The 14,547-nt window shown below is 32.7% G+C and overlaps 1 protein-coding gene across 2 annotated transcripts in view; it reads right to left on the bottom strand.

Moving 5' to 3' along the window:
* The window catches only part of CACNB4 (calcium voltage-gated channel auxiliary subunit beta 4), a 341,773-nt gene that overhangs the window by 212,574 nt on the left and 114,652 nt on the right, over positions 1-14,547 (bottom strand). The window contains exons 1-3 of one of the 2 annotated variants that reach the window (XM_074303451.1): positions 11,747-12,548; positions 10,915-10,964; positions 5,251-5,382 (exon numbers count right to left, since the gene is read on the bottom strand). The exons of the other annotated variant lie outside the window; for it this stretch is intronic. Coding sequence (XP_074159552.1) covers positions 5,251-5,280 — 30 coding nt within the window. The 5' untranslated portion in view covers positions 5,281-5,382; positions 10,915-10,964; positions 11,747-12,548. Of the gene's footprint in view, positions 1-5,250; positions 5,383-10,914; positions 10,965-11,746; positions 12,549-14,547 lie in introns of those variants that run through there. 2 annotated transcript variants of the gene reach the window in all.

Here is a 14,547-nt window from a genome sequence, read left to right as displayed (position 1 = left end):
TATATCCTTATCTCTTACAGTATATTCTATCACATTAATAAACAACTTATTGTCATTATTCAATTGATCAACATATATATCATTGGTTTTCAGTTTTCTGTAGCCATAAAAAGAGCTACTATAAATATTTTTTTTACTCTTCCTCTTATCTCTTAGGTATCCTATCCTATTTCTTCTTGTATCTTTGCTCATAGTATCACTCATGTATAGAATAGGTAGCTCCTTCTCTCCTTCTATCTATTGAAATCTGTTTTCTTCACAATCTAATTCACGTGCTCTCTTCCCTAATATCTCTCTACCAAACCTAGCTCTCCAGATTAAATTTCTTTCTTCCCCAAATATTCTATAATACTCTTTCATGACGATTCCTGTGTGGTTATCACAATTTCTTTTGCACAATAGTTAACTGTATATATGCTTTCCCCACTTATTATATTGTAAGTTCCATGAGAGGGAAATCTGTATTATATATCTTTGTTTTCTTCAGAACCAGCACAGTGCCTTGTATACAGAGGGCACTTAGTATAATTTTTTTAAATTTAAATTCAATTCAATTGAAAACAAAAGTATAAATAATAAGTTCCCTGAGATATTTGCAATATTACTTTTCTTGCCACTGAATATATAAGAAAAAACTGTTTTCAAAGATAAATAGAAAAAAGACAGAGGTTCTGGGTTCAAATTCCAGGGCCACCATTCACTATCATGGGTATATTATTTATCCACTTCAGGCTTCAATTTCCTCATTTATAAATACCAGGGCTGGATTAGGGGAGTTCTTTTTTCTTGTTGTTGTTTTATTTCTTAAAAAAACAAAAACAAAAAACAAATAAAGTCTACAATCAGGAGCTACAATTTTGCCTATTAAGTACCTAAAAGATTGCCTAGATTTATTTCAGTGCAGCCCTATTGAGGTTTCTGATTAATTTTTCAGGAGTGTCAGAAACAAATAGATTTCAAATAAGATCTTCTAGCTCTATATCTATGATCACCATGATCATTTGTAATCCAAATAGCATATTCATGATACTTAACAACAATGAAAATTTTGTTGCTTTTTTATATATAGATTTATATATCCCTCCCTGATGTTATAACTAGAATAGGTTTTTATTGGCAAGTCTTCTCTTTTTCCTTAATAGATCTGCTTGTTTAAAAAAAAAAGGATGTTTAAAAAATTAAGGTTTTGTTTAATGGTTACAAGAAATTTTTCAGAAATATTTGCCTTTCACTTTAGAATTTACTTCTTTTGTAATTTATTTAAGCCATCTCTCTAATTGACAGCAATATATATGTGTGTGTGTGTGTGTGTGTGTGTGTGTGTGTGTGTGTATATATATATATATATATACATATATATATATATAAATTATATATATATGCTAAATCTGTCTTGATATTTTACTGGATTTTTTCACTTGAGTCATTTAAATATGTTGCTTTCTTCTTAATTTACTTCATTACTTTAATAAATTACTTTAATCATTACTCTAATAAAAAAAGCTGAAGAGGAAACATCTTCCTTGAGAAATGAAATGGGCAGGATTTTGTTAATTAATTAGAAATGAGAAGTGATCTATTTTTCAGTTCCATAAAAGGCAATAGTGCTGCTGATCCACGAAGAATCATAGCTCCATCTCTATTGGATGTATAACTTTGTTCAATCCTTGATGTCTTTCTAAAACTGTACCCTCTGGAACTTCACCTTATCATGTGCTTCATTGTATGCCCTGGACCAAGGCTCAGAAATCAGGATCAACTCCTATCAGAACAAATAGAGATGAGATGCTCTGATCTCCTTGTCTCCTCCTCTCTCCTACTCCTTTGACTTTCTGTTCTGAATCTACCCCCACCCCCTTCTAACCGATTCTTGAACTTAAATAATAGATGCTGATTTATGGGGGGAGGTGAAGGAAGAAATGAGAAGTGACAATGATAACACCAATGTTTTAAATATGAGAAAAGGGGAGAATGGTTTTCCTGCAGGGAGGAAAAGAGATTGATTATACATGTAAAAAGAGGAAAGAACTCCTGGGAAAAGGTCCTGGAAGAGAAGGATGGTACTGGGATTATGGGTGCAAGTAGAGAAATTAGCCTTCATGAATCATAGAAATTTCTTTTTTTGTGGCTGGAGAGAAGAAAGGAAAAGAGGGTGATGATTGAGAAAGTTTTAGAAATGGAAACAAGAGGCAAAGAAGGTCACATTCTATGGTTTGAATCTTCTCAAATAAGTAGGTCATTTTAAGTATGGGAATTAAGAGAGGGATTGGTGTTGAGAAGAGAGAAAAAAATTTATGGGACATGATCTAAGAGAGTTATTTATCATAATTATGGCATTTAAGAACTCTCACACTGAATTCCAAAGAAAAGGATGAGCCATGCCCTGCACATCTTGTTTAATAATTAAAAAAAAAACAACCCAACACATCATATATTTTTAAAAGAACTTCCATCAAAAATGGTGAAATTTTGTTTTCACTTTATGGTAAATGCTCAGTTATACAGAAAACCAGACAACAGAGAATGTCTCATTTCCTCAGGGGTTTCTGGATACCTAAAATTTAACTGCACTGTAAAATGGAACCTGAAAATTTATGCAAATCTGATGGACTTCAGAGTCCTATGGGAAGCATAAATACAACAAATACTAGCGCTATCCTCACCTGATCTTCCTGGGAAAAAGAAATAGAGAAAATTATCTTCCCCCACAGTCACATTTAGCAACTGTGCCAACTTGTTCATGCAGCAATAGAAACAGCTAACATTTCTTGAAATTTCACTGTACCATAGTGTACATGACCCTGTTTCTTAGCAGCAGGACTAGCCTCAGGAGTACTAAAGTACCTTAAACTTCCCAAAAATATTTTTGCAGCTTCATCCCACTTCTCACTCAATACCACAATTAATTCAGAAAGGCAAAAGGAAGATGTGACAACCCTCTTATGTGGCATAGTAGAGGTTAATTAAATAACTGGTTCATAGATACTGATTTTTTTTTACTGGACATGATTTCATCACATAATATTTTTACTGATTTTTTTTTTACTAGACATGATTTCATCACCGATAGTTTTACTAGATGTGATTTCACCAATATAGAGATCTGTAGTGAGGTACTTCATCTACTTAGCAAAATGTCATTGTCTCTGTAACTTGTCACCTTGGGCACTGAGAGGATAAGTGATTGGCCCAATCTGGTTCATAGTTGGGAGTGTAAACCAAGACTTTCTGAGATTTAAACTCAAGCCCTTTGATTCTAAAGTCAGTATTCTTTGCATTACAAAGACTTTCTGGTGAGGATAAAATGAAATAATCTACATAAAAGTACTTTTCAATGGTAACATGTCTTACAAATGAGTATTTGAAATGTATGATCCTTGGTAAAAAATAATAATAATAATAATAATAATCTTTCCTCAATCACTCTCCTTTGGAAAGGAGCGGAAATGATCCTCCGAAACTACAGAAAGGCAGCATTGCCAGGCAAGTGAAATCACTACCACCACCTTGATAACACTTTCCTCTCAGATCATGATGGGGATAACCCAAGTCCCTGAACCCAAGACCTTTGGGAAGAGGAATGCTCGCAGCCCAATACCCCTCCCCTATCATCATCCTGGAAAACAATGCCCATGGAGATGCAACCTGAAGATTGAGAAAACACAATTCTTGTCCCCAAAGTCTTTGACACTGTCAAATGATTCAACATCAGAAATTTTTGATTTTATCAATGGAAATTACATTCAGAAAGAAGCTTTATCATCTTGTTTGCCATTGCTTCTGAAAAGGCAAAGAAACTTTCCATTTGGCTTGCAGCTGAAACTTTCTAGCTGTACAGCTAGACATACTAAAATATGAGCTCTTTAAGGACTGGGGCTGTCTTACTATTATTTGTATCTCCAGGGTAGAGTATAATGCTTTTGTACATAGTAAGTGCCTAATAAATGCTCTCCCTCCATTAATTCATTCTTTCTTGAAGATTATGTCAGTGTATAATCTTCTTCTAAGCTAAAAAATGTTATCAACTACTGGCCAAATAAATGGCAACTCAATCCAACAAGGGTAGGAAAGCCTCAAGATTAGACATTAGTTAACTAGAAAAGGGTGTTTTGTTTTTGGACATAATTATTACATCTACTGAAGAATGTTAATAGTAGAGCTATTTTTATCCAACATTTATATTTATATAATACATTAAGTTTGTGAATGTATACTTCACATAAATTTTCATTTGATTCTCACAACAACATTGGGAGGTAAATACTAATATTATCCTTGTTTTATAGACAAGGCAATTGAAGTTCACTGAGGTTTGATACCATGATACCATGACTGCCTATGATAATATAGTAAGTGTATATGGCAGAAGCCAAATCATACCTTACTGATCCCAAATCTAGCAGAGGGAATATCCATACCAGTGAGATCATAGCTATTTGAATATTACTATACAATGATCAAGTACAGTGGCACACATTTGTATACGTGTAATTCCTATTGCTTGGGATGCTGATGCTGCTAGATCACTTGAGTTTGGAAATTCTGAGCTACAGATAGGCTAACAGTGATTGGGTGTTCAAATCAAGAATAGCACCAAATGATGAGTCTTTTGGAAAGGAAGATCACCACACAGTCTTTTGGAGGGGCAAACCAGCATAGGGTGGAAAAATGAATCAGGTTAAAAATTCCAGACTGTGAGGGGCCTCTCATCTCCAACCTGGGCAAGATAAGAAGATTTAGTCTCAAAAAAAAGTTGTACTCTGCCAGTATTTATCACACATAGAATATTAATTTTCAAAGAACTAAAATATTTAACACTAAAATTATACAAAATGATTTAGTTTTTCTTGAGGTTTTCAGAAAGCTTATCACACTTCAGAACTTCAAAAGATCCTAGATCTCTATCAGTGATCACTGTCAGAAAACTTCCTCTATCAGTGAAGTTTGAAACTCATTCATTCTTTATTATTCTATGTGATTCTCATCCATGTTATCCCATAAATCCTCCATAAAGGACCTACCTCATATAAGCCTTACTAGAAATCTTTTTATATTTTGTGGGTACCTACACAGCACTCTGATTACCATCTTTGAACCTCACTACAAGACTGGCCCATTTCTATTAATATATTTCCTGGATATATATACATATGGGTAACATATATTTCCTGGAAATATATTTACCATATATTTCCTTTTGATACTTGCACATAGGTTATCATTGGAAATACACTGCAACCTTACACCCACCTTGCGTCTCTCCATTGCTCTTTGGGTCATGTGCAATTTTGATTCTTCAGGGACTGGTATTCCAGGATTCACAACCACACGGGATTCACCAGGAGGACAAGGCCACCATTATGAACATTAATTATCATTGGACTGAAAATGGACAGAAGTTTAGATTAATAGAAAGGTCTTGACTGCACAATGCCAGAAAAACCAGATTTTTTTCCATATTCTTTTTTTTTCCAACACAACAGCTAGTATCAATAGTAATAGAGATATGGAAAACAACCATAAATCCTTAAATGATCTTAAAGCCTTATTCAATTCAATCTTATTCTTCAACCACCTAGGTCACCACTGAGAAAATTCAGTGACTAAAGTTCCATTTCCTTTTTTTTTTCTGTCCTTAATCCCCTTAATCTAGATGACTTGGTATCCATGAACTTGTTTTTAAAAAATATTTTGATAACTACATCTCAACATAATTGGTTTCTTTTATGCCCTTTATATATTTTGTTTTATGCATTTACAAATAACATTGAGAGGGGTCTATAGACTTCACCAGACTACCAAAGCAATTTACCATTTAAGAACCCTTGACTAAGTGATCATGAAAAGAAACAGGCCCTTTTTAGTGAGGAGGGAAAACAGATTCTAGATAACTGAAAGGCTAAAGGCTAAATTATCAACTTATAAATGATATCAACATTAAGAGCACTATTGTTATTTGTGTACTTAATTTTTCCATAAATTGGTCAAACCAGCTTGGTCTTTAAAAATTCTAAGTATTGATTCATTCCCACTCGATAGCCAAACGATATGAACAAGAAGTTTTCAGAAGAAGAAATCAAAGCTATTTATATAATCTTCAGATAAAAAGGTTTGGTTCAAAAATTGGAACTATGCCCAGAGGTTTATAAAACTATGCATACCCTTCAATTCAGCAATGTATACTGGTTTGATATACCACAGATATCAAGAAGAAAAAAGACCCATATGTGGAATATTATTATTCTATAAGAAATGATAAGCAGACTAATTTCAAAAAAAGTCTGGAAAGACTTACATAAACTGATGCTGAGAGAAGTGAGCAGAACCAGAGGAACATATTAACATCGTTACATAGTAACAACAAGATTATGTAATGATGAACTGTGATGGATGGATCTTTTCAACCACGCAGTGATGCAGGCAATTCCAGTAGACTTGGAATAGAAAATGCTCTCCACATTCAGAAGCTGAATTATGGAGACTTGGATGTGAATCGAAGTATACTATTTTCACCTTTTGTTTATTTGTTTGCATTTTCTTTCTCATGATTTTCCCTTTTTGTTCTGATTTTTCTTTCACATGACAAATATGGAAATATGTTTTAAATGACTGTACATATATAACCTGTATCAGATTGCTTGCTGTCTTGGAGAGGGGGGAACTAAAGGAGGGAGGAACAAGTCTGAAACTCAAAATCTTACAAAAATAAATGCTGAACTGTCTTTATATGTGGTTGTAAAAATAAAATATTATTGAAGGGAAAAAAAGAATGTTGACCTCAAAACTAAGACTTCCCAACTTTACATAGTATAATCATGCAAAATATAATGGTATAATCATAGCATCATAAACCAACAGTAGCAAACATCATGAAAAAATAATATTGTGGTTGTCTTAATTTCTAATGTTAAGATAAAGAAGATAACACTTGATATTTGTGTAAATTTTTTTTACAAATATCTTCCACATTTAACTACATTACAATAAACATTTATTGAGCACCTGTTATGCCAGTCATTGTGCTAAGTATTGGAGATACAAATAAGAAAAAAAAAGACAGTCCCTGTCCATAAGGAGTTTACAATCTAATGGGGGAAGACAATAGACAATACACAAAAGGAAGCTAAAAGGAGTACCTCATTCCTGGGAATAATGATGGAATCAAAATCAGTGCAATTGGTAGGAAACTACAAATTATCTGATATTCTAGACCCTCTTTATGGTAAGGCTTTGGGATGAATTTTTTTACTCCACTTTCTGAGTCCTCCAATCAGAAGAACAGGAACAAATGAGGGTAAGCAATCTCCATGATGAAAAGTTTTCTGGTGAAAAGAATATTGGGAGTTGGGGATAGGGGAAGGAGGATAGGTTGTGGAGAATGGTATTAATGGAGCTGGAACCAAGTAATGCAATTACTGAGAAATGACTGTTACTTACCCTCATTTTATATATGCCATATTAACTTACTTTTTCCCTATAATATTCCTTCTCCTGTCTCAATTCATTTACATAGACTATCTCCCCAAAATGCTTTCTCTATTGGCATACAATGGGGAACTTGTGGTTAAGACTACAGAGATAAAGGAGTCACTTCAAATCCTGGCTGTGATCTTGCCTAGACAAAAACTTTCCTAGGACAATTCCTGTGCAATCTACCAAATCATAATTGCTGATTCCCAAATCACTCCTCTCCTCTTCACCTGCTACCAAGATAAATTGCTCTATTTGGGAAATCCAAAGCTCAGATTAAAATGTTCTCCTTCTATTATTTTCATATTATTGTGCTTCATAAGCAAAGATAAGCTAGCAAATGATTAATAACTGGTTCTCCCTTCTCCACAAAAATATGTATGTGAATATATATACATATATTCAAAATACACCTTGAAGTTCAATCTTCATTATTAACATTTTCTCAATCACTTTCTTAAGTATAGACAATCAACAAAACAATAAATCAAGCTCTGATTTATGATGATTATACATTTTTAAAGTGTAAATTTCACATTGAAAGTTTAATAATCATTTGGAAAGCTGGTTTGATATGGTTCCTACATATTCATCCCTCCCACTTATAACTTTTTCTTGAGACTTCTGTTATAAAATTCTTGCATCCATTTTTCCTGGCTACATACCTTTCCTCCTCAGTTCAATAGAATCTATTTTCCCCAGAAGTTTCTTAGTTTAGGTAGTATTAGAGCAGAGGTGACTCCTTTGCTGTGGATTATCTTGACATTAATGGTAAAGTTGAAAGCTCAAGTTCCTCAGGGAACTTCAGGGAATCTCATCTGTGTCTGATGATATGAGAATGATCCCTGGACACAGAGATTGTTTTAGGTATAGCAAATCTCTGTCCCACTTTGGCAAGTCTCAATGAATGTAAATCTTTTTTTAAGGGGGAAGGGATAAAAATTGTGGAATTGAAAGGAAGGACATGGTCAAAATTTCAAACCTAGGATAAGCTGGAAATATTATCATTCTATATTGTAAGCTCCTCGAAGGCAGGTATTTTACTTTATATAAATTTATATAAATAAATATATTATATAAAGGTATAATACTTTATTAAAAATATGTATCCTTAGGACCCAGCATAGTGCCTTACATAGTGCCTTCTTGTAAATGCTCAATAAATGCTTATTGAATTGAGATGAATATTTGGCACACAGGAAACCATACTGACTGGGGTCATAGCTTCTGATATGCTTCTATAGATGAATACATGAATAGTTCAGAAGACAAATCTCCAAGCAAAATTAATCATTGTAACCTAGCCCATGCACATTGATTCCTTACAACCAAGTGTCCAAACTAGAATCTGAGTGAGGTAGCAATATTTTGTTGTTCTGCCTAACTAAGGAAACAAAATAATATATTTTGCCTAAGGAAATAAAATAACATATTTTGTGAATCTCTTTTCTCCATAAAAAATAATAACTTGGAAACACAAAAGAAAAGCAGAAAGAAAGGGATAAAGAGTTTGCAAGGGTGGGAGAAAAGGTTAGAATTTCCCAGAGAGAATAAGCTATCATTTAGAATTGACAGTTTTTAAAATATTTAAAATCAACATAGTGTTTTGCTATGTTTTTTAAAGCCTTAGGAGTGTGAACTAATGGTTGGGAGAGGTGATTATGGATGGAAAATATAAGATTTATAAGGAATAAGCACATGGGGCTGGCTAGTAACTCTAAAGCTGTTTTTAGATCCTGGGGGGCATTGAGTGACAGATGGACTAAGAGGCTCTAGATAGAAGCATATGATAGGAATCCTGCCCATACAATTATCCAGCAGAAGAGCTAAAGTAAAGGAATCAAGAGGCCGGGGTAGCTAAAACACATACACATATCAAAGAAGAAAGGGGAGACCACCCAAAGCAGAGGGTAATTACTATTGTCCCCACTGTATATAAAGACTCTGTCTAGTGCAGAAATAAGTGTGCTATGAAGGAATCAAACAGAGAGTTTAAAGGCAGAATGCCTGGATACCAATCTTGGCTGTAGTTCCTACTAGCTGTTCGACTTTGGCAAGTAATTTCACCCCTGAGGCTATCCTACTTATCCATAAAATGAGAAGATCATAATTAGATGGAGTTTTGGGTTTCTGCTAACTCTAAATATTAAAGCCCTCTGATCTAAGGAAGCTATGTATGCAATAGAAGTTAAAGAATCAGTAAGAGGAGAATAACCAGGACAAAAGCATGATTAAGTACCAACAATTCTGGGTGAAAAAGCCATATGATCATTATATTCATCATGGGTTAGACCAGTCCTTTCTACAAAGAGAATGAAGATAGTGTTATGTTGACCACTTTAGGTTAGTATAGCCTTTCATTAGATTCACTCTATGTATCATAGTTAGGGAAAAAATCTGTCAAATCATTCAGGGAAAGAATCAACATTTGGAAAGTTTTATAAGATGAAGTGAAAGTGTTAAGTCAAGAAATCAAAGGAAAATTACAAAGGCTAATTTATACAAAATATTTATAGCATCACTTTTTGTGGTTGTAAAGAATTGAAAACTAAGTGCTCATCAACTAGAGTACAGTTGAACAAGTTATGGGATATAAATGAGATAGAATACTATTGTGTTATAAGAAATGGTGAAAGAAATAATTCAGAGATATCTGGGAAGATTTATATAACTTGAGGCAAATGAGCAGAAGTAGAGGAACAATGTATATATTAAAAATAATATTGTAAAGGCAATAATTATATCTTTGAAAGACTTTAGAAACAATGACTAGTCATAATTCCAGCGGGTTATTGAAATATGCTCCTTCTGATAGTGAGGTAGTAAACTCAGTGAAGATGGAGACACTTTTAGGACATGAAAAATAAGGAAAGTTTGACTAAACGTGTTTGTAATAGGGAGTTTGTTTTCTTTGTAAAGGTGGGAAAGAATAGTACATTTTCATTAGAAAAAAAATTTTTAAATTAATTTAAAAAAATTTAAAGAAGAAATGAAATTGAGGAGCACTTAATTTGAAGAGGGAAAAATCTGAAACTGTTGAGATCATTGAAAGTTTTCACTTAATGCAAAGCACTAGAAATTATGATTTTTTTTAAAAATGGAAGTTTCAAATTATTTTGAATAAGAAATAGACAAGTTAGAACTCCAAAAAGTCCTTTCTGAATATGATTGCATGAATCATTCTTCTATGCTATGACTATCATGAATGAACTTATTCTCCCATAGAATTTGACAGAAATTGTAAAACGTTTAGGACCAGCATACAACAGTATATGTGGCACTTAATGACATGGTTTTTTACTATGGAAAAAAAAAATGGAAAGAATACCACAACCTTGAGGACACAGATTAAACACGACATGGCAGATATGACTGAAAGAGAGTTATTGAAGTTATGATAAAAAGCTTTAGAAGATTACATCAATAGCTAGTTGATACACTTACTAGAAAACTTGAAAGCCATATTGCCCAGTTAGAGACTGTGAAGAAGAAACCTGCAAAAAAGAAATCCAGAAAATAAAAGCACACCAGAAATCCTAGATTCCCTTACTTAGATATTTAAAGCAAAGTTTAAAAGGTAAAAGTAATACAAGGAGTCAAAGCAGCACCAAAAGCAAGATAAAAAAGACAACATCAACCAAAACACTATGACAGAAGGTTGAAAAATAAAGAAATCAGGAGCAAGACAGACCCCCAAAAATAGGAGATAGAAATTTTCTAGCTATCTATATTAGCAACATCAAACTCAAATAGAAACTAAGGGCTATCATTCTAAAGATAACAATCCCTAAAGGGCACACATTGACTTGATCATAAAATATAATATTATCCATGTTTTCTTATATTTTTATTTTTCAATTACATTTAATCTGGCTCAGACAGCACTTGTGAGTGTTGTGGTTTGCATGCCAACAGTGATCCCATTTTTGACATTGTTTTATGTGTATGGTAACAAGACCTCCAAAACAACAAAAACACAAATTGGATCAAATGAGAAACAGGGCACCATTAATATAATGAACAACAAAACAGTTATAATAAGGGAGGTGTCTGAAACTCCAGGCTCCCTGAAAAACTAGAAAGCAGTAGACTGATTTAAAAAACATAATTATAACCTCAAATGCTTTGTAGTACAAGAATGAATAGCAAAAACATTACCAGTTTCCTCCAACATATATCTATTATCAAAAGGTAAGAACACCTCAAATATAGACTAATTGTATGTGTATTTAATTTAAAGTATTTAATATCATGAAAGCAATTTATAAACACTTACATGAAAATAACATTATCAATCCAGCAAAAAGGGTGAGCCAAAAAAAGTCTTAGATGAGGAAAAAGCAACTTATCATCTTAGCCATTTATTAGCCATCCAAAAGTTTCATAACTTGTAGAGTGCCTTTGCTATTTCAAAGTTTTTGCACAACTTCTGATATTGTTCATGTCCTATAAATATGTAAAGAAAAAAGTATTATGAGAATGCTAGAGTATTTATGTACACGTGAAAATTTATTCTCTATTAAAACATGCCACTAGTTCACTAATGTCAAGATCAATTCATATAAAAAATGAAATTTTCAGGGAGACTGTCAAAGTTTAACGTGATACTGCTTAGCCTTAAATTTAATATTATTTCATCTATAAATAAAACTAATATGACTTCCATATAAAAGAGACAAACCCAAACTATCTCAACTATTTGATGTATACATGACCCCACCAAAAGACAAACCAAATATCTCCTTTATCTTGTGTAATCATTCTCCAATTATAACAAAATGCCATTTGGATTCAATAAGTTGTACTTAATACATGACAAAGAAAACTAGAGATTTGGGACTTCGAGCTTAAATCCAAAGATCACATTATGCTAATGAACAAAGGTACAACCTATACATATCACAGTCTCCTTCAGCAAGATATATGAAACATAAAGATATCATGGAGAAATTTGTGGAAAGACACTGTCCTTATTCTGAAAACAACGTTGAATAAGAATATATTGGAATCGACTGATCCCTATGTGAAAACCAATCTTAATGGACAATTCTGGAAACTCAGGAAGTACCCTAAGAAAAAAACTAATACAATATGAACAAAATATGAGGCTTATTCCTTGAAGCTATTGTAGAAAGATTAACACTTCCATGTCAGAAAGAAAGAAAGAAAGAAAGAAAGAAAGAAAGAAAGAAAGAAAGAAAGAAAGAAAGAAAGAAAGAAAGAAAGAAAGAAAGAAAGAAAGAAAGAAAGAAAGAAAGAGAAAGAAAGAAAGAAAGAAAGAAAGAAAGAAAGAAAGAACAAAAGAAAGAAAGAGAAAGAAAGAAAGAAAGAACAAAAGAAAGAAAGAACGAAAGAAAGAAAGAAAGAAAGAAAGAAAGAAAGAAAGAAAGAAAGAAAGAAAGAAAGAAAGAAAGAAAGAAAGAAAGAGAAAGAAAGAAACAAAGAAACAAAGAAACAAAAAAACAAAGAAAGAAAGAAAAGGATACATAGATATTCTTGGAGTATATGAGAAGCAGGTCAAAAATGAACAGAAATACTTTTAGAATAGTACTCTACTGAGCAACAGCAAAGACTGATACTATATGATGTACCATTGGATTATTATACTATAGAAGTATTATTCTTAAGGTGCCTGATCTAGGGATTAATGAACATTATAAAAGGAAACAGTAAAGACAGTACAACATTTCATCCCAAGATGTAAAAATTGTGTAGGCACCAAATACTTAGAAAGATATGACCTGATGGCTTCAATTATGCTTTAAAAACTCATTATCTTTCATAGACTTTCATGATAAATTCCTACACTGTCAATACATACTTCTAAATAGCCTAAAGAATTTACCAACAAACTACTGGAAATAGTCTGTTTTTTAGCATTCATTTTATAAAATTTTCAGTTCCAAATTTGTTAAGGGACAGGTCAATTCTCCAAGAGCCTTCATACATGTGGATCATAGTGTCTGAAGGAGTTGCAGGACAGCCTTTACTGACACAGATGTAGTGGACTGGGAATGAGATAAATTGGAGGCAGAAGGGAATGAGATAAATTGGAGGCAGAAGGAAGAGGAGAGAGGTCAGACAACACAAAGGCCTCTCAATCAGAGAGATCAGAGAACAGCAACTGCCTCTCAATCTTCTTCTATCATCCTCTCACAAGAGAAGATCCATTCTACAGATCTGGATTGTATCTGTAGCAGACACTGTAAGGTGGCTCCCATGTATCCCAACAGCTCCTGTGTATTCTAACTCAAATTCTCTCTATCACCTTCTCCATCTATTAAGATACTCATTATTTGTGTAATTTTGCAAAACATCTATTCATATTAGCCATATTGCAAAAAAAGCAAGAAAAATAAAGAGGAAAGAAAGCCTATTTCAATATATATTCAGAGTTCATCAGTTTTTTTCTCTAGAGTTGGATAGCATTTTTGATAATTCCTTTGGGATTATTGAAAATTATTGTCCTGATAAGAGTAACTAAGGTTTTTTTTTTATTTTAGTTATTTATTTAAAATTTAAATACAAAATAGAGAAAGAAAAAACATTGCCATGTGTACAGCAAAACATGAGAGGATTCAACATATAAAGCAATAAATTTCATTTCAAGAAAATCTATATAGAGATATTATGTATTATTTTCAGAATTGTCCATCTTTCCTTTGTTCTTTGCTGTGTACTTTTTACTTTATTTTTTCCCCTTTCCTCTCCTTATCTGAAAGTTACAATGAAACACACACACATGTATACATGTATATACACACATATATACACAAACATATATGTACATACACAAATATATACATACTTATATACAGATATCCATAATCATATACATTTCCATATTTTTATAACTTTACCAACTTACAATTTCCTACACCACAGCAATTTTCCAATCTTATACTGTCTAGTTATTTTAAATAATGTAAAACAATATTGATTAATAGGGCTGGCACATAGTATAGTTTTCCTATTATTCTCTTTTGATTAAATCTATTTTAGGAGAATAGCTAAGTCTTTCACAGTTGGACATCATTACAATATTGCTGCTACTATGAACAATGTTTTCCCAGTTCT

The sequence above is a fragment of the Sminthopsis crassicaudata genome, chromosome 3 (assembly GCF_048593235.1).
Source record: "Sminthopsis crassicaudata isolate SCR6 chromosome 3, ASM4859323v1, whole genome shotgun sequence".
In the NCBI taxonomy this organism is placed as follows: domain Eukaryota; kingdom Metazoa; phylum Chordata; class Mammalia; order Dasyuromorphia; family Dasyuridae; genus Sminthopsis; species Sminthopsis crassicaudata.
Note: the sequence above shows the minus strand (reverse complement) of the source record. Positions and strands in the feature narration are given on the sequence as shown.